The sequence below is a fragment of the Alligator mississippiensis genome, chromosome 1 (assembly GCF_030867095.1).
Source record: "Alligator mississippiensis isolate rAllMis1 chromosome 1, rAllMis1, whole genome shotgun sequence".
NCBI classification, from domain to species: domain Eukaryota; kingdom Metazoa; phylum Chordata; order Crocodylia; family Alligatoridae; genus Alligator; species Alligator mississippiensis.
In genome coordinates, this window is record NC_081824.1 from 263025023 (window position 1) to 263051096 (window position 26074).

General features: G+C 43.5%; 1 protein-coding gene across 13 annotated transcripts in view; it reads left to right on the forward strand.

The window, feature by feature from the left end:
* The window catches only part of ABI3BP (ABI family member 3 binding protein), a 295005-nt gene that overhangs the window by 242682 nt on the left and 26249 nt on the right, over positions 1-26074 (forward strand). For all 13 annotated transcript variants that reach the window (XM_059720568.1, XM_059720572.1, XM_059720574.1 and 10 more), the window contains 3 exons: positions 222-290; positions 3352-3564; positions 13715-13823. In XM_059720568.1, coding sequence (XP_059576551.1) covers positions 222-290; positions 3352-3564; positions 13715-13823 — 391 coding nt within the window. The remainder of the gene's footprint in view (positions 1-221; positions 291-3351; positions 3565-13714; positions 13824-26074) is intronic.

The following is a 26074-nucleotide window of genomic DNA, read 5'->3' on the forward strand; positions in this document are numbered from 1 at the left end:
TAGGTTATGCCTTCTTTGTTTTGGCAGAGGAAAGAGACTTATTTTCCATCACAGCCAAAATTTGGGTCAGTCTTAGGAGAAAACAAAAAGGATAGCAAAGTACACACCAAGGAGAAGGTGTAGGAGGCTGATCTAGAATGCCAGATGAAATATGAGATGGTGGTTTAATATTGCAACTTCATGCTTTTCTAAAAATTTTGTTGTGACCATCTCTTCCCCAGTTGGTGCAACTGTCTTCAGCTCAAGCCCTACATCAGAGACAGATTCATTGGGCAAACCTCGATACACAGGTATGACTGTAATAGCTATGTTTGCTAAAATATAACGTGACAACTTGATATGTTTAGTTCAAGTTCCAAACTTTAAATGATTTTTTTTAAATGTCCAGCTACACCTTGGCAGCAGATTAAAGGTCTTTAATACAGACCTTCAAATGAGTCTTGAGTGCATTTTGTCTTATTTTCCCTCCATTTCTTTCTCCACCAGCCATCAGCCAGTTTCCAAACCAGGGGAAGGGAGGCATTTCCACCACAAATCATTTCACTGTTGGCCCTCAGTTCATTCCAGTAACTGTGCTATTGCGTGGTATTCATATTCCACTGAGTCACAGTAGGTTTCCTAATTGACCTTGCAAGCCTTCCCATACAGACTTTAATCCCATTACCAATGTTCCCCAATACAAGCTTCACCATATGGACTACTCATTCTATCATGCATCACAAAGCAAGCTTATTCCTACAGATAAGCTCCTCAACTACCAGTGTCCCTCAGGAGACAGCATATGTCAGCACAGGAGGTAGCCTGAGAAAGAGAATATCTTATTAATCACTATAGTAACTGTCTTTCAAACTCCCTTGCAATTGCTTTTCAAATGGACATGTAACAGCACGTTCTAGAAATAAATCTTAAACATGGACATGGAGAGTTATAAAAATAGCTGCCTTCAGCAGGATGGGCCCCAAGGGTGGCCGTGATACTCTCTACTGGCCTCCTTCATCCTGCCTTGCTTATCCACTCTGGCCCTTCAGGGTTTCACTCTGCTGCCTTTCCTTTCACACCGGGATGGTAAAAATAACGAGGGGAGCCTGCCCTCAGAGGCTAATGAGATCTGGGTGTTCTTCCTAATTTTGCTTCTCCTTGGGTTTGACTTAGCCCACTCAGTTCTGGGCTCTGACCCCACTTCACTGTCCTTCCTCAGTCTTTGAGGCTCCAACCCTGCTGCCCCAATTGCCTTAAGGGCTAGAATTGTGGCCTCCTGCTGCCCCCATGTCTCACAGGTGTTACTCTGGATCAATTAGAAAAGACCCCCTGGCCCCATGCTGCATTTGGCCCTGATGCTGCACACTTTTGTCTGGGCCTCAGTCTTCCCAGCCTTGACCCTTTACTTCAGTTGTGCCCCTCAGCCTAGGTCTACTGCCCCAGACCTTGGCTCCTGTGTCCTACCCCTGTCTCATTATCCAGCCCCCTGCCCCAAGCAAAGCTGCTGTGGCTCACTCTTGCAGCCCCCTGGGGTCCCTGACCCTTACAGGGTTTTAGGCTGGGTGCCCTCAGGCTTCCATAACACCCCAATAACCACAACCTGGTCGTCTGGTCCTATGCCAGCTAGTGTTTGCACACAAACGTCTCCTTGAGTCCCAGCAAACTTTTACCCAATGGCCAATGGCTCCTTGTAGCTTCCCTAGGTGCTGGTGTTGCCTGGGATTCTTCCCTCTTGCAGCCCAAGCTAGCAGAAGTTCTCATCTCAGTAGGACTTAGGGCCAGACTAAGTTCTTTAGTCAAGAGTCCATGCTTTTAGTAGGCAAGGGCTCCACCCCTTTTGATCACATGGCCTTCTCCTTGCCCAGGGGTTTCTAATCAACCTAGTACTCGGCCTGCCCCCAGGTGCTGCATCTTAAACTACCAAGCTGTCACCCCTGCCCTCTCCCTTGGCTGCCCGTTAACTCAGCCTAGTTTTCCCTGGCTGCTTGTTGCTCTGCAGCTGGCTCTTGCTCACCTGCATACCTAACTGCAGCCCTCCAATCCTGGCTTCCAATCCCCCAAGTAGCAGGAGTCAAGGGTCCCTGCTTCACTGCCATATCCACATCTGAAGAATTTATCCTCCCAGACTAACTCTTCTTCTTTCTTGCCTATGCCCAGACTACTATAAACGCAGGCATTATAGTAATGGTGGAATATATAGAAGGCATGGCAGGTGGCTAAACTAACTTTCAGGGCCACCTTGCCCTGATTTCTGCCTATCTTCAGACTAACGCAGCTAAATCTCTCTCTCTCTAGAATATATAGACAATAGATATATCATTAGAAACCTAATACATTTTTTCATTTCAAAGCTAATGCACTCTCATCTTCAGGTATCATTTTACTACATTACTTAAGATTTAAGGAATGATTTCAAAGCTGTCAGCTGTGTTTCTGGAACAAAGCAACAAGTCTCTTGGTTTGCCAGACACTGCAGCTACTGATCCTCTCAGTAAAACCAAGACACCAGCATGATGAGCCACAGTTATTAGCCAGTGGCTTCTAATTGAGTTTGCTGTACTTTCCATATTGGAGCTTATAGCTCCTAAAGCTTTCAGTGCTTTCCTTTAAAAAAAAAAAAGGGGGTGGGGGGTGTTAAAATTACTGCAGTGAGGCAGGATGTATAAAAGGGGGTTCAACTTTGCTTTTTTGAGACCAGGATCAGGCCTCCATTCTGCCAGTCATTGTAAGAACAGATAAAACCTTCTGCCATTTGTGACAGGAGCTCAGAAGATTTTGCAGCGTCCCTCACACCAGGATTCCAGTGGGATGCTATCCCAATGGCATCAAGTGCCCAGGACTATGACCGCCATTGCAAAACAGGATGCATGAAGGCTCTGGCATTGGGATATTGGACTGGGCATTATTCTGTTCAGTGGCATCAGACTGCAGGGGCGGGCAATTATTTCAGGTGGAGGGCTGCTTACTAAGTTTTGGCAAGCCATCAAAGGCCTCATGACAGGCAGTCAGGGGAAGATAAATATTAATTTTCTAAATTTTTATGGGCCCCGTGGGCTGGATAAAATGGCTTGGTTGGCCGCATCTGGCCCACGGGCTAAATTTTGCCCACCCCTGAATTAGAGAAAAATTTAAAAATGTGCGGCAAGCATTGAGTTAAATTTTTTGCACCAAGCACAGTGTGTAAACTAGGTACAAAGGTGACTAGACATTGAAAGTTGCATCTTGCTTCTTTTCTTCAGCATTTGTGTTAGATTTTGAATATGATTTTCATGGATGATGTCCTCTTTTGTGCTCTTAACTAAAAGTTGTGGAGTTTTTAAGCATGAGCTAGTTCTGTTACTCAGTACTTGAATGAAGTAACTTTTCTCTTAGCCCCTCATGTCAAGTATATGAAAAAAGAGGAAGATGTGCCATGTTCCATCACAAGTTCACTTGAATATTTCCCACAAGAGGAAGGTGGCAGCAAGGAAGAACCTGCTCATCCTCCACAAAATCCTCCTACTAACCTCACTGTGGTGACTGTTGAAGGCTGCCCTTCCTTTGTTATCTTGGACTGGGAAAAACCAGACAACGACACAGTTACCGGTCAGTTTACTATCATCTGTGTTCTACTTCATCTATATGTAATTGATTTTATTTTAAATGGTGATGGCTGTCTTATGGTGATAGCTGTGTGTGTGAGAGAAAGTTAGAATGACTCAAGCCCAAATGTGAACCAAAAGTGGGACGTGTGGGTCCCTGCCTAAATGATTATTTAAGTAATTTCTACAAAGTAGAACAGCTTCAGCTCATGCTACTGGGACCAAACCACCCCAGAACAGCGTAGAGTCTGGTGGTTAAGGTGCTCACCTGGGAGGTAGGTTGAATTATTTCATATCTTTCTTTGACCCAGGTGAAACTGCCTTTGCTTGAATTGAAAAAGCCTCAGACCAGAGCATGTGTATATAAGTGTGCATGTGTGTGTGTGTGTGTGTGTTATATATATACACCAACTTTTGGGGGGAATATTTGGAAAATAGTCTTTTTCTCTCTTTCTCTCTAAATCTATCTATCTATCTATCTATCTATCTATCTATCTATCTATCTATCTATCTATCTATCTATCTATTGATGTCTCTCTCTCTATTATAGACAGACAGATAGATAGATATAGTGTGTGTCTACAGGTCACCCTGGGTGGTGTGACCCTACGTTGCCATACGGTATGCTATGGCGACATAGCTATCATGTGGATCTACTTGTGATCCACTGTCGTAGCAGCACACTCCCTGGTATAGCATGCTGCTATGGCAATGTAGTGGCAAAATCTGTCTGTGCCACACACACGGTGCAGTAACTGCCTGTACTGTGCTGCACTTTAGTACTTCTGAAAGTACTTCTATAGATATAGAGTATCTCTATAGCTATAGAGATAAAGCTATAGATATAGAGATATAGATGTATTTCTATATATCTATAGATAGATAGAACTTACTATTACTAATATATATTACTATTTTCCATATATTCTCAAAAAATGGTTTTTGGATTGTTCCAGAATTCCTTCCCACACCCCAGTCTGATCACAGAACCAAAAAAATTAGTTGTTTGCAGAGCTTTACAAAAAAGACTACTGTAGTCTCTTTGACTATATAAGTAATCCAAATCTGTGTAATTGGAGCCAAATTCAAACTTCTTTCCTGAAGAAGCAAGGACACACATAATTTAGGTGGCCTCTCTTTGTATATACAGCACATGTAGGTGAAATGATTCAACAGGCGTAGGGGAAGTGTGTCCTCTCCACTGCCGCTTCCACCTTCTGGTACACCTACCCAGCCAGGTCAGAATAAAGCTATTAAGCCTATATACCTCAATGGCAAGGAAGACAGACCCCCAGCATATTCCCTCCTCTGAATCTTTATGGTGTCCCATAATATTAGGCTTTCCCTGAACATGAATGCATTTTCAGGACAGCTGAAAGATTTCTCCCTCAGTCTACAGAAAAATGAGGGACATCTTTTATAAGATGATTGACATTAATGTCTGTCAGAGAGTCAATGACTTTGGCTCTTCTTAGGTCAATATCATATTAGATACTTTCAAACCTATAGACAGTTATTTTCATTTTTCCCCCTACAAGTATGTTTAATGCCAGGTACTAAAATTCTGGGACCTAGGTACATTTCTGTCTGGCAGCTAGTTTTGTCCCTCTTACAGTCTTCACTTCAAAACATCTTTGCTTATTTACTTAGTGTGAATCAGCCAACACACTTTCTGTATGGGGAAGAAGTCACTGCCTTCCAGTGTCTAAAAACCACACCGTATTACTTCATACTGGCACCAGTCTGATATTAATTATTAGTTTGAACCAATGGTTCTCAATCTTTTTTGACTCAAGGCACTTCTTGGAAAATTCCAGCTCTTAGCTTTTATTTGTTTTTTGACTATGGAAAAAATAATAAAGCAGTTCTTCTGTTGCAAAGACCTCAAAAACCACAACAGGTCAGAGGTTTTTGACAGTGTAAATTCCTATTTGAAATCTCTGGGTTTCTCTTGTGAATCATGTTATAGGTGTTGGCACACCTAACAGTGCTAATATTGTGTGGCACCCTGGGGCACCCGAAAAAAAAAAGATCTCTAGTTGAGAATTACTGGTTTGGACACACTTAAGTCTTCAGTAATCTTTTGGGGTTTGGTGTGGGGGTTGGACTTTTTCCAATCTGTATGCTTCTGATTTACGTATACAGTGGTTTTATCCAGAAATTCTGGGAGTGCCTTAGAAACAAATAGCATAATCCCTCTTTTTGAGATTGCTTGTTTGCTAACATGATCCCTGAGAGCTTTTGAAATATCAGGTATTCCTAAACAAAATTCCAGTTCATTAATGGAAAAGTCTGACAAGCAATAACCAAAACAGGGCTCACACACCTCCCAGGTTCCATGAAAGCTGTGAACAGCATCTATGAACCCCTTTGCTGCTGGTGTTCATGTACCACTTCTGCATTGCAGCAGAAATGTGTGGGCTGTTGGTTTGATAGCTTAGCAGCATCGCTGATACTCAGAACTTGCCTATGTGAGATTTTTCCCAGATATCATCTTAAAAGGTTACTAAGGTTCTAAAATATTTAAAAGTCAGATGTTTTTCAACATTGCTAACTGCAAGGTTCAGTGAATATTTGAGTTTAGTCCTAGTGAAAAGTACCAGAATCATAGTCCTGGAAACAGAAATCCTGTGCTAACTCTTTGCCTGGACACTGTAGGTAAAGGGTGCTCGACCTATACCTGCAGCATGAGCATGGCACTCTACCTGGGACCCTCCATTCAGACCAACAAGAACTACCTTGATATTTTCTCCCTGCAGCTCATTCTATCCTTGGTCTTTCTGTATGGGAGACTCTCAGACATAGTGTCAGGTAGAATGTGTGTGGGCCGGGCCCCGATCCCGCCGCCAAGTGCGAGTTGGGGGGGGGGGGCGATCCGCGGCCCATCTTTGCACACGCAGGCTGTGGCCAGCAGCCCGGGCACGCGGGGTCGGAGAAAACCGGTGGCGAGCTAGAATTAGTCACAAATACGTAGTGGTTGATTAAAAGATTATTTACTTACACCCAAAGATGGTAGTGGTGTAGGCTGGACAGCTTTCCAGGTGCAGCTCCGCTTAAATCCTCGTTGGAGGACTACGACAAGTTCTTTTCCACGGAGTTGTTTAGGCTCCGCGGGTTCGGCAATTCTTTCCCACGAAGTTCTCGAAGCTCCGTGGGCCATCCGGTTCCCAGGCCCCAGAGTTGTTTAAGCTCCGTGGGCTCGAAAATTGGGTTCAGTTCCCTGGTCCCCCGGAATTGTTAAGACTCCTTGGGTTTGAAAATTGGGTTTACAGGAAAGGGATACATCTTGGATTGTGCTCGGCGACAGGGAGAGGCTGGAGGCGGTTCGTTCTTTTGTTCCCCCCTCCGGAGTTGTTAAAGCTCCGTGGGTTCGGATATTAAGCCTCTATTGCCTGCTTAAGAGAGGCGCGCTGGGTCCGCAAGGGTCCACATCGCTTAGAGATCTTCACACAGCGCGAAGTCTCGTCCTCCTGGCGAGTTCTGTATCTCTCCAGTTTTCCTCTCTTTCCGGCTTGGGCAGAAGCTACCCAAGCCTTTTGTATGGCTAGCAAGCCAATAGCTAGCTGCCACATATGCCTACATTTAGAATTGGCCAATAATGTGGCGCGAATCTAAATACAAACGGTGGGAAAGCCTTTTGCACCCGGAGCTCCCCTCCACAGCAGAGAACTCCACCATGCAAAGAAACTATAATTTGGCGGGAAAAATAATTTAGCAGTGCCGAAGTGCACACAAACAAAAACCACAACTTTGGCTTGTGACAGAATGATGATCTCTGGGTGATGCCAGTATCTACCTTCAAAAGGAACTGAACTAACACACTGGATTTGTTGTGCATCATGAATATTAATGAGCATCCAAGGGTGAGCACTTTGGATCACCATGTAACCTGGATCATATTGAAGTGACTAATCTAGAAATAAGTAGCTTGATTTCCCATTGTCATACCCATGAGCTATCCATTCGCATCAGGTCCGTAGATTTTTTTCCCGCTGTAAAGTTTAGTGTGGTCTGCCTTTGCTTTTCACAGATTATCCTCTTGAGAAACCTTCCTGACACAAACATTCTGAACATTCACATCTAAAAATGAACAGTACTTCCCTTTTTCATGTCACCTTTCTTTAGCGTATATTTTGATCCTATTTTAAGGTTCGATGCTGCGTAATAAAAATGGCAGTCACTAGGCATTACATCAAAAATGCACCCTGCTCTGGTGGCGTGAACACTGGGGTGGATATCTGGAAGCCCAGAGGTGGAGAGTTGGAGGCCATAGCAGAAGCACTCGTGGCACGGCCTGGTCAGATTCCAATGAATTCTGCTAAATACCTTGTTACAAGGACACAAGAAAGGAAAGGATGCCAAAAATTCAAGTAATGGCTCTTCTTGGAGCTATTAGGGTAAATGAGGTTGAAAATCCACCTCAATATGGTTTATATGATGGCACTGGCTGTGCTGTTTTAATTCTAAAAACGTGTAATTTATAGGAATATTCCTTAAAGACCCATTCTGCTACTTGCTCTTAGTAGCACTTGGTTAGTTAAATTGACTTCCCCAGCTCCTGCTTGTCTGAGCAGGGGGCACAAAATTGGGCCCTGTCCATTTTATCAGCTAATACATAATTCTGTATACATTAATGTTATAGATGTGGTTAAATTTTATAGATGGTTTATGTTTTATTGGCACTTTGGCAGTAAGGATAATTATAAAGTCACTAATAAATGTGTTGTGATAGTTTTATTCTTTCCAACATTGAATTCCATTGCTGGTGATATTTTATCTTCTAGTCAAGACAACGAACTGGTCTTGAGAACTAATGAAAGTGAAAATATTTAAGATGCCAGTTGTCTAAATAAAAAAATGGAAAAGCAGTAGCAGGAAAAGAGAAAATAGGGGAAAAGTAGTATGCCAAGTTTTGAAAATTATAGATGGATTGATGGATTTATTTTAATTATAAATAACTTCTCCATCATCCTCATTTCTTGCAATCCCAGATGCCCATTTTAAAATGTATTTTATCACCAGTCAGGCTACTTTCACCTTTTCCAGACAGTTATCAACACTATTACAGTAGCCTGACAATTATTAAGCTCAATTGAGCTGTAAATTCAGACAGACCTTGAACTTTACTTTAAAACTGGGACATCAATGCCTTTGAATTTTCCCAGCTCACAGGATTGTTTTCCCTTAGCAGTCTTTGCTCAAAATCCTCAGGGAGGGACATAAGCTTCTGATTAAAAGGAAGCTGTCATGTCCAGGCCTACTCTGGAAAGTGGAGGCCCCAGAAACACATGGTTGGAGCAGTTGAGGAATATACTGGAGCCTCTCTGAAGCTTCATCTGTCCAAATAAACTTGGTCATTTAGAAGCCCCTTATGAGAGAGAATATCAGTTCCTATCTATAGATATAGTTCCTGGAGGAAGAAAAAAGAACAAGTAATGTATTCAGAAGTATCATGTTAGCAGAGGTCATCAAAAATAGTGTGCAGAGGTTGTCTGTTAAGGAGGAACAGCGGAGCTCTGGATTGTGCTTCACCAGAGTTGTGGTACAGAAAGGATATCGATGTGATACAGAAAATAAGGTATTATTTTTCCCTCCAGTGATCTGAAGGTATCGCCTCAACCTAATAGTAAACAGCAGCGGAGCATTAGCAAGGAACATTGCACTAGCATTGTTGGAAAGAGGGCTGCCATAGCTTTGTGTTGGATAGTATGGTGAGTTGCCATCCAAATGAGAATGTTGACATATATTTTTCCCCTCAACCACTGGTTTTACTATTGCTACAGCTTCAACCCAAACATGGACTGTATCAGCCACAGGCTGATCTATACCCAAGAGTGCCAGTTTCAACAAACACTGGGTATTTAAGTAATTCCTTGACTGGAAATTCCATTTTCCAATTTCCAGTTGCAATTTCCATTCCACAGCTGTCAGCTGTGTTTCTGGAACAAAGCAACAAGTCTCCTGGTTTGCCAGACACTGCAGCTACTGATCCTCTCAGCAAAACCAAGACACCAGCACAATGAGCCACAGTTATTAGCCAGTGGCTTCTAAAGGAGTTTGCTGTACTTTCCATATTGGAGCTTATAGCTCCTAAAGCTTTCAGTGCTTTCCTAAAAAAAAAAAAAAAAAAAAAAAGGGGAGGAGGGCTGTTAAAATTAATGCAGATTAGTGGGGCAGGATATATAAAAGGGGGTTCAACTTTGCTTTTTTGAGACCAGAGATCTGATGGGAGCAAGATGCTCAGCAAACTCTAGCCTTCATTGTTGCTCCAAATGTGTTCAGGTTGCATCACAGTCCTCAATTTTGCAGAGTAGTCTGCTCCCATTGGTTTCAAACTGCTCAGCACCTGGCAGAAGGGATTCATTTGTCTTACCAGATCCTCTTTTCCCCACTTGTTTTTAAATCCATCACAACAGAACTGCAGCAGAGAAGAAAAATAGCTAGTTCCTCCCTCCCTGTACTCCAGAGGTGAAATCACATTGTTTTCCCTGTAACAGATAATATGCCAGTTTTATGGGACTTGATAAAAATGTGTTGGAATGTCTAGGCCTCAGCAAGTGTTGAAGGGGCTCTAGCATCCTTGGCTTTACCTTTCCACAGTTCCCTCCCAACCCCGTGTGCGCTGCAGTGTTCTGGGAGTGTAAATGAGGATTGTGTGGTCTGGGAAGCAAGAAAAAGCTGAACATTTAGGGGCAGATTGTTCCTATATCTTATTCATCCATGTGGGGCAAGTAAGACACCACTTCTTCATTTCTCCACTGCTAGGTAGGTGGAGGGCAAAATAGGTTCTAGCCTCAACCTAAGGCAGAGACAATAGATTGCTGACTTGGGATACCACCTCTGTGTGTGTGTTTGTATGTGTGGGTAGGCAGTGGAAGGACCCTAGATCTCCCCCTCACTTCTCAGTAGGGTAATGGGTTGGTTGCCTGGGTAGACTAAGTTGCTCTTTGAAGAGTGTGCAATTCCCAATGAAGATGGCAAGTAGTGGACCAGAGAAAGCACTTTGCCTCCTTGCATGTGCAGTATCTCCCAGGAGGTCGCCCTAAGAGTGCATAACTATGCACTTCACTTTCCCTGAGCTGAGCCAATGATTCCATGGACCCCATTTTTCTTGCCTAGCCTTATAGGGTTGTATGAATACTAATTACTATTGTATAATATGTTGTTGTACATAAGTGCTAATTATTACATTGTATGTTAATTTAATATCAGCTTACATTATTTGATAAGTAGTTGCTTACAGTATCTATTATGTGATTAAAAAAATAAATAAATAGCAACTACCTCTAAGGCTGCAGCAAAGAATGATACAGAAGTCTTCTGAAAATTGTATATATCAAGCAATGCAATTTCCAAGTGACAGTAATCTCCATCAGGAAGATGGATAGAAGGTGCTGTTATGAATTAAAGTTCTTGAAACTTCAGCTTTGGAAATTTGTGGAAGCTCAGGAAATATAAATTGTCAAGCATTGTAAATCAAAATGAGAATTTAGCATGTCATAAATTTGAAATGCCCTGTTAATTGCAAGAGCAATTTCCAGATCTTCGTTTTAAATAGAACAGCTTTTGCCAATAATATGTCATCATAGGGTCCAGGAACTTTAAATCAATAGAAATGAAGGATGAGTGGTACAAGACCTATGAAAGAAATATTTTGGCTTAGCAGTGCTTTGGTTTATTGATATAAACTATGGTAAATTTCAAATGAAATACTGAAGAACCAAAGTTTCAACAACATACTTAAAAGCTGTCTACTTTTAACCATAAGCAAGTGCTATAGATAATGTATTACTAACAATAACATTCATTCTAAAAAGGGTTAAATGTTGTATCAATTCTGCCATGAGTCAAAGAGTTAACTCTTTCATAGATTCATAGATTCATAGATGTTAGGGTCGGAAGGGACCTCAATAGATCATCAAGTCCGACCCCCTGCATAAGCAGGAAAGAGTGCCGGGTCTAGATGACCCCAGCTAGATACTCGTCTAACCTCCTCTTGAAGACCCCCAGGGTAGGGGAGAGCACCACCTCCCTTGGGAGCCCGTTCCAGACCTTGGCCACTCGAACTGTGAAGAAGTTCTTCCTAATGTCCAGTCTAAATCTGCTCTCTGCTAGCTTGTGGCCATTGTTTCTTGTACCCCCGGGGGCGCCTTGGTGAATAAATCCTCACCAATTCCCTTCTGTGCCCCCGTGATGAACTTATAGGCAGCCACAAGGTCGCCTCTCAACCTTCTCTTGCGGAGGCTGAAAAGGTCCAGTTTCTCTAGTCTCTCCTCGTAGGGCTTGGTCTGCAGGCCCTTGACCATACGAGTTGCCCTTCGCTGTACCCTCTCCAGGTTATCCGCATCCTTCTTGAAGTGTGGCGCCCAGAATTGCACGCAGTACTCCAACTGCGGTCTGACCAGCGTCCGATAGAGGGGAAGTATCACCTCCCTGGACCTATTCGTCATGCATCTGCTGATGCACGATAAAGTGCCATTGGCTTTTCTGATGGCTTCGTCACACTGCCGGCTCATGTTCAACTTGGAGTCCACTAGGACTCCAAGATCCCTTTCCACCTCTGTGCCACCCAGCAGGTCATTCCCTAGGCTGTAGGTGTGCTGGACATTTTTCCTCCCTAGGTGCAGCACTTTGCATTTCTCCTTGTTGAACTGCATCCTGTTGTTTTCTGCCTACTTGTCCAGCCTATCCAGGTCTGCCTGCAGCTGTTCCCTGCCCTCCGGCGTGTCCACTTCTCCCCATAGCTTTGTGTCATCTGCAAACTTGGACAGAGTACATTTCACTCCCACGTCCAAGTCGCTGATGAAGACATTAAAGAGTATCGGTCCAAGGACCGAACCCTGCGGGACCCCACTGCCCACACCCTTCCAGGTCGAGACCGACCCATCTACCACGACTCTTTGGGTGCGACCCTCTAGCCAATTCGCCACCCACCGGACTGTGCAGTCATCCACATCACAGCCTCTTAATTTGTTCACCAGTAAGGGGTGGGATACCGTATCGAAGGCCTTCCTGAAGTCCAGGTATACGACATCCACCCCTCCTCCTGTGTCCAGGCGACTTTATTTTCCCTTGAAAAACTAAAGTAAAAGCAGCATCTTTTCAAGGCTCCTAGAATAATGTACCTTGACGACATTTCCCTGATGAACATTATTGCGACATAAAAGCATGGTTGCAGAGCTGTTTATTTGTGTTTGTTGTTTAGGTTTCCTTTATAAACAGAGAAGACATTTTTACATAGGCTAGGCAAATTAGCCAAATTGTCACACATCCATGCATTAAATTCAGAGCTGGGAATTTTGTTAATGTAAGTCTTGAAAATGCAGGCCCTGGGCTCCATGTTGCTACCCTTCAGTTCTTCTAAGATGGTACTTTGATTTCTGAGCTGTCTCTTAACTTCAGCTGCAGAATGTTAGTACCTACTGGCTGTTTAGGGTTTGAACCACCAAGATGCTAACATAGGCAGAGGGGTATGGCCATGCCACACTAAGCTGGGCTCACATATTGTGAGGGCTCTGAATTCACCAGTCGATTGGCACAGGTTCTGACTAGAGCTCGTACTGTCACATAGCTCTGGAGCGCAGGGGATGAGCATTGCTGCTGTTTGCCTTCCCTTCTTCTCCCACACCTGAATTCAGCAACAAGGGATGAGAGGCAGTGAGTAGTGGCAATGCTCAGCTGCTGGGCTTTGGAGCTGTGTAAAAAAAAAAGAAAAAAGTGGGGGGCTCTGGCCAGAGCCTGTGCCAATCATCAGTGAACTCAGAAATGCCAGCAGGAGCTTTGCTGACACACCATGCTTGTGCCACGCAACTGAAAAGGGATGCAACCACACTGCCATGTCCTCCTGGATTTGCCTCTGATTCATGAGAACCCTCTGTAATGTTCTAAGAACCTATAATTTCTTTCACTGAAATGGGGAAGAAGGTCAGAGGAAGCATTCAGTACTTCATAAAACTGGATATTTGGAACAGAAGCTTTTGTCAGCTTAAGGTACAAACAAGGAAACTCATGGTGGACTGCAGATATGATATATAAGACAGTAACTAGGGAAAACAGGCAAAAAGAAGGAAATTGAATAAGAAGAGAGAGGTCTGAACAATGAATGGGAGATTTGCAAGTGGTTATTAAATGCAAGTTTCTGTTGTGCTTTTCAGAGTATGAGGTTGTATCAACTGAAAATGGAGCACCTACTGGGAAAAACCAGTCAATTATTACTACAAATCAAACTCATTCTGCAGTGGAAAACCTAAAGCCTGATACAAGGTAATGAAATAAGAAATTTCCTGATGTATTTAATTTAGATGATCTGTCATCTCTCAGTTTAAATATCAAATTACAAGCAAGAACAAAATGACAGAATTGTAATTCTGGTTGGAAAGAGATTTTTTTTTCTCTATAAAAAATAAAAGGTCAAAAACACAAGTCTGAGTAGCCATCAGGGATTTTGCCATTGTCTCAGCCCTCAAGTTCTGTGTCCATTTTGAAGAGATTTAGTCTTTGTTCTGGCAAAGAGAATGACAATCCCAATTAAAGAAAGCCTATCACCTCTTATAAAGAAAATCTAGTAGCAAGATTCTTTACAAATTACTAAAGCTTAATCCTTAATGATTATGTAAAGATAAGTGTTAACTTTCCTTATAATTCAAAACACACAGAAAAATACCACTATTGCTCACTCTACCCTTTTTTCCTGCTGCCAGTTTCAGACACCAGGAAGGACTAAAAACCCTGATTTCAGGGGTAGGTAGAGTGGGGGAAACAAGTGGTATTAACTGCCTGGGTTCCAGCAGCAAGCTGAAACAGCAGTTCTCACAGCCACAGAGATGAATACCAGCTGGTTTATGCAGCCGGCTTTGTGTGCATGTAACCAGTGGGAGTTACAGATGCTCAGACACCTTGCAGTAGACACGTTGCACAAGCAAACAGATGAGCGTTCCGGTATTGAAAATACAGTTTTCAACAATTAGAGAACATTGCCTTAATGTTACACCATGAAGTAAAAGGATGTGTTTGTCCTCTGGGAAGAGCTGTATCTCACCCTCCTGAATCACTTTGTACCTAAACTATGGCATGAAACACCCAGCATTTGATGCATTTTCTGATGGCAGTGAAGTATAGCCATTAAATTACAAAAATCTGACTGAATCCAGTTTTTTTGTTCCTATAGTAAGATTGAGAGCATAGAAGAGAGTTCTAGTCTTGTGCTTTGGTATTTGGCATTCAGACAAGAAGCCATTTTTGTTTCCACCCCCTCCCATCCCCTCATAGAAAGGATCATTTGGCTTTGACAACAGAATCTTTCCCTCTCAGCCATACTGCTTTTCTTCTTAACGTTGATAATAGGACACAGAGTTCCTACACTGAGCCTGTCTCCCTGAATCTCCAAAATTCAAGGTCCAGAGGAACTCACGATTTGCTGACAATATTTAGTTCAGTCTGGGACTGTGGCTCTTAGTTCATTGATTTGTTCTCCATTAGCACTAGGGCACGTTAATCATAAGCAGAGAAAACAAGCCAAAAAAGGAACAAGGGAATTTGTTGTGAGTGGAGCAGGGGGAAGAGTGCAATAGAGAAAGGGATGTGGTTTGTGACACCCAAAATAAACACTGCTGACAGAAATGATGTTTTGTTGTGCAGTTGACAACTGAAAGTGCTCTATAACCATGCACTGACAGAAGTGCATGGCTGCAGAAGGCTTTAAAAAGTGCCTGGTCATGTGACAAATGAACCCTGATAAGAGTTCAGATGAAGACGCTCCAAAATGGAGCACCTTCATTAACATTTTTAGTGCACATCAGGAGCAAGCCTGGGTTGAAGCAGCCCAGCCCCATCCCTCGTGCTGTCTCAGGATGGGAAAAGGGAAAGGAGTTCCAGCTGGGATTTGCCAGCAGGTGGATTGGAGCCTCCCCTCCACACCCAGAATGGACCTTCTTCCCCTGTCTTCTCCCCCTCCCATCATGAGACAGCACCAGAGCTAGGATGAAAAGGGTAGTGTTAGGGGAAGAGGCTGCAAACAGTTGGATTGGGAGGGTCAATCTAACTCATGGTCTTTCTGTGAAGTGCCATGAGTTAGACCAGGGAGCTGCATAAAGCTGGGCTCGGCTGGGCTGGTTGGCCTGGCTTCTACAGTGATGCTGTGCAGTAGCTCAGTAATGCAGTTTGAAAATGCTTGAAACCACTTGTCTGACTTTCACTAGCCAAGAATTTTAGGCTATTTCTGAGAGCCTAGGGGGGAGGGATAAACATCTGGAATCAGACCTGTCTCTCAGATAACATGGATTCTAATAAATAATTAGAATTTTAAATGGTGGAGTATTTTGATAGTGTAAGAGTAATGTTGGACCTATGATGGTCCAGAAAATATGCGAGGCAAGGATTTCTTAGAGTGTTATCTTTTATTGGACCAGCTAGGTAGCTGGGATAAAGTTAGACAAGCTTCTCACTTGCAAGACATTACTTGTCAGAACTGTTTTGAAGCATGCACATATGTGAACTTGATATACTTGTTTATATTCATGTTGTGGGGAAAATGCCACCGTTAATAAATACAAGTATTTTGAAGCAGAGCTGTGACCTGTGAGCATTCTCTGTGCCTCAGCTTAGCTCTGAATAACCACAGGAGAGATGTATAGAAGGTTGAAAAGGGAACGGGTTCAGTGCAAAGATATGTAGTTGGTTTTGACAGCCCCATGGCAAGGCTGAGAAGTCAGGTTTATCCAGTTTTAAGGACTAAAAGAAAGCTACTGTATTTGTCAGCATAAGACAATTTAGCTTTCCACCCATAACAAATTAAGTTTACTGTTACTGTGGCAGCTCACATAAGCAAATCCCTTCCATTTCAGATCCTTTACAGCCCTTGTAGTCATGATAATTTAAGTCTGTAATAAGATTAGGTCAGAATTACAGGCTCAACAGCAGCCACCTAATCCTCCATGCTGCTGGCTGTTAAGCAGTACTTGAGTCATAAAACTGTTCCCTGGCTCCTTGAAGTAGGGATCTTCAGTATGTCTGTTGTGACTCAACAGGAAAAGGATCATTTTATTATCATCATTTTCATCTAGGAAAGTGTACAGAATAAAAACTTTTTAATGCACGTCAAAAGACTGGGTTTGATGGCTGTCCTTGCTTCAAACAGCACGTAGTCTTAGAGACACTAAGGTTCTAGGGGCGCTTGTACACGTGATGGGGGCTTATTCCTCAGGGTTTTATTCTATGCCCCTAAATTGAAATGGTGGGGCATAGAATAAAACCCTGAGGTCTAAACAGTTTAAATTTTTCTGTCATGTTATGGTGAGGGGCCTGATCCTTTTTTTTTTTTTTAAATAAAACTTGACTGTCTGTGTGCGGCCAGGGGGGCCAGCTGCTGGGGAGGCCAAGTGGCCCCTGAATTGTGGGGGCTCCTGTTCCTTCCCTACACAGTGGCACACTCCCTGGGGCCACCCAGGCAGGTGGCTAGTGGGCCAAGTGCTGCCCCAGCTTGGAGGCAGCACCCAGCTTGATCCAACTCTTTCCTGAGCCTGCCAGGGCTTCCAGCACCCTGTGCTTTGTCCCCACCACCTTCCTTCTGCCCAGGAATGGCCTGTCCTGGGCAGCGCAGGGAGATGGCAGGAGGGCAGCTGGGTATGCTGGCAGCGGGAATAGTGGATGGGGCACTGGAATCCTGCCAAGCCTGAGCTTCCCTGAGCCTGCCTGAGCTTCCAGTGCCCTGTGCACCATTCCTGCCACCTTCTCCAGATGCCAGCACATCCAGCCACCATCCTGCCACCTCCCCACGCTGCCCCAAGGGCAAGCCAGCCCATTCCTGGTGGTCCCAGATGGCGGGAAGGTAGTAGGGACAGTGCACGGAACGCAGGAAGCCCTGGTGGGCTTGAGGAAGAGTTGGATCTGGCCAGGTGCTGCCTCTGAGCTGGGGCAGCACCCAGTCCACTAGCAGCCCACCTGGGAGCCCCAGGGGGTGCCACCACGATGGAGGGAAGGACTGGGGCCCCCAGCAGCTCAAGGACCACTCAGCCTGCTAGCATCTTGCCCCCCAGCTGCAGAAAAGGCAGGCAGGCTCCACAAAAAAAAAAAAAAAAGGATCAGGCCCCTCACTGCTTCTGCTTTCAGCAAGTGCCTGCAGCTGCCAGGCACCTCTGCTGAAGGGAAAAGTGGCAAGGGGCTTGATCCCTTTTTTCAGCAGAGCCTGCCCATGTCTCCCACAGCGGGGGGAAACGCTGTCAAATTAAAGGCTGCAATGTTACAAGTAGCAACACTGCAAACTAAACTACATGGGGATGTGATTTAGTTTGCAGCACTGCAGACTCATTTGAAACTCCCCCAAACCTCGCGCACGTGTAATGTGTGACGCTATTAAGCTACACAAAGGAAATTCTTGTCATGGTGACAGCTGTCATGTACAAGCACCCCTAAAGCTTAAAAAGGTTTGGCATGGTCCACTGAGCAGGGCACTGTCATGGGTGTTCAGAGTCCTGGGTTCTATTCCTAGTCCTGATATTGTCCAGTGACCATGACCTTTCATTTCTTTGTCTCTTTTTCCCTTATCTATCTTAGTTTTCTCTTATTAGGTTGTTTAAAGCTCTTCAGGGCAGGGACTGTTTCTTATTATGTGCATATGCAGTGCCCTGCCCAAAACGGTCTCACATCACTGTATTACTGTAATTCAAACTTAATAATTCAATTCACTAGAAAACCCAAACAGAAGGGAAAACATTGTAAAAATAGCTTTCTGTGGGATTAGATTCATTTCATGTAGACATCAGAGTAAGGGGGCTTTTAAGAGAGATTTGAAGGGACTGATGGTAGTGGTAGAGCTGACATGGGAAGAACATTTCATGCACAGAAAAGAGCTTAAGGAGAAAACAGATATGCATCTCATGTTACTACATACAGAATTTCTTGTGCATTTTTAGTAATATGTGTGGGAGCTTGTGCTGCTACTGTCTACATTATTCCTGTTCTATGAATTCAATTGAGGAGTCTTTCTCCTGGGATGTTTCTGAGCACAAAGATTTTCTGGGAGGATGTTTCAGTTTGGTTAAGCTCTGTTGCAAGCATTCACAGATGAGTGGAAATACATTTTTTTCATAGGAAGCAAGGAGAGTAGCCTTGTTGACTTCATTAATACAAGTGGCACAGAGATGAGTACCTGAGAAATGCATGTAGTGACAATCTCCATGCATTGCACTGAAATTACTCCTTTAAGTCACCTGTTAAAACAAATATTTCAGAGCTGGATTTCAAGCACTTGTCTCCAGTCCCTCAAGTCAGCAGAAACTAGAAACCAAATCAGATGCAGGGTGGAAGAAGGCAAAGGTAAGGGAAAGGTAAAGGCATCGCCTAGACATCATCACCCTGGACAGTGAAGAAGCCTGTGTGATTAGGAGCTGACAAAAGAAATCTCCGATTCATCCATCTTGTTTTGGAGGAAACTAAAATAAATTTGTAATTGCAGCTTTGAAAACCAGGTTGTAAAGCACACGCTTGCTTGGATTCTGAAGAATAATGAAACTGCTGTCTACTTCCTCTTCTAAAGTTCCTTGGCAATATGAGATCCAGAAAAATAATGTATGTGGTATCTTAGTGAGTGACCCACTAATTTACACTTACTTTGTGCTCGTCCCGTGCGCCCCTCCCAATGGTTCCTGGGATGTCAGTCAAGGCACTACCTTTTAATATATAGTCCAGTTTTATGGTTGTTTGAGACTTTAAGCTATTTCAAGGCATCCTGAGAGCATGGCATTATATTTGAACCCTGTTTTACTGTAGGGAAGATACTCCTTTCAGTGTGGCACAATCAGCTGCGTTCTGATATAGCCACCTGCATGAAACATCCTGATATTCGTGTGCTGTTTCCTTTTGTTGGCCTGCTATGAACTGCCATGCATTTGCCCAAGATGCAGACACGTTTTGTCTTGTTCCATTCTCTCATAGCCAGACATGCCCGGCGCCCAGTATTCTCCAGTGCTTTTCCTTAAGTGAAGAGTGCCTTGGCCTCCTCAGCTGGAGAGCTATCAAAAATAACATTCAGAGTATTTTAGTTTGAGGGAAAATGCAAAAAATATTGTATGCTACCATGCTTGTAATGATGCAGCTAACTTGGAAAGTACATATCACATATCCATATTCGGTCAGTTCTGAATTCTTCCAACGACCACATGTTGGCACTGAGGAGCAGTTTGATGGATGTTAGAATAGTGGTTCTCAACCTTTTTAGTCTCAAGGCACCCCTCCATAACTGTGAATTGTGAGTTGAGCAGCATCTCATTTCAAAAAGTACGGTATTTATTACAGTACTTGCAGAGGGGCTGGGCAGTCGGCAGAGGAGAAGCCAGCCAGGGAGAGCCTGAGCCTCCCCTTATCTGCTTTTCTCCTCCTGCCTGGATCCTGATTCTGCCCTTATCTGCTTATCACCTCACAACTCACTTAGCTCCTCACACTTCCATGACCACCCTTCAAAGGATTTTGTAGCACCCATGGGTGCCCCAACATCCTGGTTGAGAATCGCTATGTTAGATCCTGCACTAAGTCTAATTCATGTCAGCTATGAAGCTACTGCTCTTCTAAATCCCATCAAGTACTTTGGCCCTTGTAGTGACTTTAATATTAGACTCTCAAAGTACCCACCATATATGCAGACCTCTGCTGCGAGGTAAACAATTATGGCTGTTTTACAGATCGGTACTCCATTGTGATTTCTCAACGGAGATTTTCTCCCATTGCAGTAATTCTTTTTCTGGCCAGATATACTCCTGCAGTAGCAGTTACATTAATTTAGTTCTTAATAAAATTGAATTTTGCATTGCATTCATCCTTTGTTACACCTCTACCTTCTCTGTTTTCAGCAGCTCTGCATTTCACATGTGCCTCAACCTACCTTTAGTTTATGACACTGATCTACAAAATCAGCCTTAACTGATTATAAAAACATGAATGGTTCAGATCCAGATAGTATTTTCTTCAGCCTACCTCTCCCCCTCCTGCGCGCAAACACCTTCCAGGTTCTTTTGTAATATCTGGCATCTTTCTCCCTCCCAAAAGTACTTTCACTCACAAATGGCCTTTGCATTCTTAACATCTGCTGTCATTTACTCTTGCATGGGATCCCACACTGGGCCAAAATCTGTGGTCTTACTCAGTTTCTACTCTATTCTTATCCAGGCAAAAACTCTTAGGATGGGAGTCCTGATAACCACTGTGCTGTTTGGTTTTGTGAATAGTTTCATGTCTTATACATCTTCTCTCTGGCCATTTTCCATAAGTGACATCTTAATGTTTTCTAGGGTCTTCTAAGCAGGGTTATTAATTTTGCATAAGGACAGCTTGTCATTTTGTGAATATGTCTGAGCAAGGAAAAGTTTGTGTCAGAGGGGGAGGAGAGTGGGGAGGGAATCCCATGCTATTTGTTCACAGGTGGAAACTGTCTATTTTTCTAGCAAAAATAGTTCTTACAAAATGGTTTCAATTAATCAAAAATGGTTTTGAGTTTTTATTAAAGCCAGTCTCCCTAGGGGTGAGAATTGCTTCATACGATTCAGCGTGTAATCTGGAACTTAATTTTTCAGACGTGCTCCCACTGATTTCCATTAGATTCTGGGGGGGTCTCAGTTCTTCTGATAATCAGGTCCTTAATCTTTAACATATGGTGCTGCATCAGAAATTTGGTAAAATAGGCTGGTTTCTTAACAATCCTGCATGATCTATCAAACATGAATGTCTCATGGTGGACCTGTTCCAACTACAATGCCATCAAGTCATTTTTCACAATTATAATATTGTTTCTTTTGTTCTTGTTTACACTAAAACTTTGGCAGCTTGGAACTGAAATTTCCTTACTTAGTGTTCTCCTCCGTCATGGTTCTGTTCTTCAGTATTGTCTTCCCCAAAGCTAAAATCAGCCTTGCTGTTTTGTAGTTTGCTTGGATCTTTTCTAGCCCTTATATTAAACGCAGATGTCATATTAGATTTCTACAATCCAGTGATATCTTCTCGGTTCCCAAAAAAGCTTTAATCCAGATCTACTAATGCTTCTCTTCCTGTTTATGACTACTACCTTGCTAAGTCTGTTGTACTAAGTTTAGTTAAGGGGTGGGGTGAATGGAAATGATTTGATCGGTGAGACTAGTCTGGCTTCAAATCCTAATTTATTGAATACATAAGCAATACCTATATTTAAGCAAGGCTTTAAATATGTCACTTAACTCTAAGCAAGCCCTAACAGTCAATATAGATATTTTTACATGAGCCTTCAGATGGATACAGTGAGTTCAGCTGGCCAGGCATCCCTCACTGCACCAGGGTTCAAATGCTTGTTGTTGTTTCTTTTCCTGTGTGTTGCTTTCTTCAACTTTAAGTTTTTTCTTAGGTCTTGTACACTTTTTTTAGAGTTCGTTTCTGTATGTTTCATATGTTATAAATATCTATCAGTCAGCTTTCACAGTGGTCATTTTCCTGCTAGGCTGCCATCTGTATCCTGCTGTCTTGGACTGCTATACCCCATCCTCTCTTAACTTTTTCGCTGACATGGGGCACTTGTACACATATGACCAGGGTTTAGTCCTTAGGGTTGCATTATATGCCCCCCAAATTGAAATGGTGACTTTTTAACTGAAACCCACCATTTCAGTTTAGGGGTTTCCATCACTGTTATGGCGTGGGGCCTGATTCTTTTTTTTTTTTTTTGGTGGAGCCTGCCCATGACCAGGGGGTGAGCTGCTGGTGGGCCAAACAGACCCTGAGGTGTGGGGGACTCCAGTCCTTTCCTCTGCGGTGGCAACACCCCCCAGGGCCATTTGGGCTGGGTGCTGCCCCAGCTCAGAGGCAGCAACTGGCTGGATCCAACTCTTCCCTGACCCCAAGCTGAGGGAGCACCCAGCCTATTAGCAGCCTGCCCAGGTGGCCCTGGCGTGTGCCACTGCCATGGAGGAAAGGACTGGGGACCCCCCACAACCCAAGGGCTGCTCAGTGTGCCAACAGCTTACTCCCCAGCCACTGGCAGGCTCTGCAGGAGAAAAAAGGATCAGGCCCCCTCGCCGCTTTTGCCTTCAGCAGGTCCCTGCTAAAGTTATGATAAGTAGGGCTGTGCAAAGTTTCAGTCCCTGATTCGATTTGGCGGAGATTTGGCCCAATTCAGTGGCCAAATTTCTGAATCTGTATCGAATCAGAGGACCCTTTCTACATACCTTTAGGTACCAGGTGGCTTGTGAATGCTGCGATGCTGGGGCACATGGAGTGTCCCACAGGAGTATGCAGGGCTCCCCAGTGTGCTTGGCAGCAGACCTGGAAATGGATTAGAAGCACTTCCAGTCCACTTACGGGTCCACTGGGGAGCGCGCAAGGGGGCCCCCTGCATCCTCCCCAGCTCAGCGACTGGTGGCTCCTTGGTCTGGGAGGGCACCCAGGGTCCCCCCGTGGCCAATCACTGAGCTGGGAAAGGGCATGGGGGAGCCCCCCTGCACGGTCCCCAGTGGACCCGGAAGTGGACCAGAAGTACTTCTGGTCCACTTCTGGGTTTGCCGCTGAGCATGTGGGGAACGCCCCGCACTCCTGTGGGAAGCTCCATCTGCCCCAACATATCAGTGTTCAGAAGCTGTGCTGGTACCTCAAGGTACGTAGAAAAAACTTTTAAAGCTGTGTCTATGTCCGAATCACTGATTCTCCAAATCAGCATCAAATCTTCAGATTCGGATTCAAATGAATCGAATCAGGAACAGTGATCCGAATCAACAAATCGAATCACTGTCCCTGATTCAGGCCAAATCTGAATTGAATAGGGCCCTCTTCGCACACTCCTAAAGGCACAAAGTTATGTTCCTTATGCTAAGCATTTTGCTAAGGCACCTTCAGGCCTACAATACCGTATGGTCCATATCGGTTCATGACTTTTCTTGGTCTCCAAAGATCTAATTCTTCAGTCACCCATCTGTATCAACCTTTTGGGGCTGCAAGTCACCCCTGGCCAGCCCCTGGGTATCCTTCAGACTCTCACATCTAAAATAATTTAAATAAGTTTTATTTATTGTAAGCTCTTGTGTGAGCTGCCTTTTGTTTGCCACTGAAGAGGCTGTGTCTGTACCATGGGCCAGATTCTCTTCTCCCTATTAAATACATAAGTGTAATTCTATTTCACCCTGTTCAGGTTCTACAAATTAATTAATGGATCTGTTTTTCTGTCACGGCATCATCTGACCCTTAATTACAAAAAAGCAGCAGGTAGAAGGAAGACCCATCTACTTTTTGATTAACTGTTTTTCAATATAGAACAGACTCGCACTCAGGTGCCTAAATTCATTTATGCACCTAATAGGCAGCTTCTGGCCCCATATGCCTTGCTGACACTTGTACTACAGTTGTAGTGAAACATGGGACTTTTTTAAATACCAGATCAGTTTGTTGGACCGTCTAGTCTCTTGGCTTTGACAGCAAAAACCTCTTCAAGAGGAAGGTAAAACCACAAACATCTCAGCCCATAATAGGCTTGGCAATTGTCTTGTACCATCATTGGGAATGGATATGGATTGTTTCAGACAAAAATTATTTCTGAAGAATGAGATTTAAATACCCATAGCTACAAATGCAACTAAGATAAGTCTGCGTGTTCCACTTAGAATACAACTGCAACATTCTAATTTTCAAGTAGAGGCACTCTAAAAAGAAAAGCCATAGTATGTATTTATTCCAAACTATTTCTCTAATTAGAGACCAGTTTTCTCTTTCATTCTCTTGTTCTGTTGAAAAGCAGTTGAATTCACAAAGCCCAGCATAGGTAAGTGGCCAGGAAATTTTGCAACACTGTTCTACATAACCATGCAAAAGAAAGTCTCAGTGTTGTTTAAACCAGTTCTCAGACACGTTTGTATTGCCAGTGTTGTGAACGGTAATAAAGGAAAATGTTAGGACTGCACTTCAACTGTATTAATCAAAGGTGTGCCAAGTAGTTCTGGGGCAGTTCAGGTGGCAGTTACAGTACGTCATGGACCTTACCAGCCTATTGAGGAAGAAAGAAGAAAAAAAAAATACTTACGATGTCTGAATCACTCAACTGTGTAAAAATTCCTTTGAGGTTTCATGTTGGCCTGTTATGCAGTGTTTCTAAACTACATTTTTCTCCTCTTTTGGAACAGTCTCTTTGGATTTGATTGGGTCCCATAGCAGCTTCTATCTGATATGCCACAGGAGAAGTATAAAACTATTGCAAAGATAATAAAAATACTCTGGACAGGAAAAGTGAAATATGTAGAGTATATGTGTATACCAACCTGTTTTTATGATGTGCACTCAATCATTTCCTTCAAAAGCCTATTGCTTAAAAGTAAAATTCTCATCTGTTTCTAACATAAAATTAGAGGGGAAAATGAGGCAAGTGTTTAGATAGAGCTGCCATTCTACTGCAGCATTTTAGGGATGAGTCCTTATACCTGTAGTTTATAACATAACTAGATGTTTTCAATTCAGTTATCATGATTCATTCACAGTAAGCTCCTTACACTATTATTGTTGTTAGCCATTTATGTTTTATAATATGGCAGCCAAAGTGTTTTTGGTACTTTCCAAACATATGGAAAAATAATCTCCATGTACCAAATATCTTATCTTCCATTGGCAACCAAGCTCAGTGAGGAAGGGCTACAGTATCATAGGGTGGAGACAGGAGGATTTGCAGACAAAGATGCATAGAAGAGGCCATGTGCTTGTTTCACTGTTTTTGTACATCTTACTACAAAATGAGTTTCCCTATACAAAACTCCCCCAACCCTCACACTTACTTTAGGGCAAAGGGACCCTTAGTAATTGTGCCAGCTTGCCCGTATTTAACTGTCCTCCCTTGTCTTCCATCACTGTTCAGAAGCCCTCTATCTGACCCCATAATGACAACACCTGCACAAGTAGTCCCAGATGATCAACAGATTATCAACACATAGTAAGTCAGCATGCAGCTGGCTCTCAGTCTGTGCTGAAGTCAACCAACATTGGCATAGGTCCTTTTTAAAGGACTATGCTATGGCAGTGACAGAATGTTTCTTTTCCACTGCTGCTACATCTTCAGAGTGTCATATGAGAAAACTGTTCTGGGTGATCAATGGCCTGATTGATCCAGGTTGTCACACCCAGAAAGTGGCTCCATCAGAATGAGTCCACCCATTTAACTGCAGAGTCAGAGTTCAAGATTATAAGAAAGTAGGGATGGAAGGGACTTCATGAGGTCATCTAGTGCAGCCCCCTACTCAAGTCAGGCTCATCCTTGACTAAACCATCCCAAGTGTCTGTTCAGTCTGCTCCTGAAAATTTCCAGGGATGGAGATTCCACAACCTTTCAGGTAGTCTGTTCCATTGCTTGACACCCAAATAGTCAAAAAGCTCTTTCTTTTCTCCAACCTAAATTTACTCTGCTGCAGTTTGAGGCCATTGCTCTTACTCCTGTCCCTTATGGCCACAGAAAAGAGTCTGTCTCATTGATACTGAAGTAGGGTGCCATGGTATCCTGGGGTGCCTTGAGATCTTGTCAAGGGTGTTGTGGG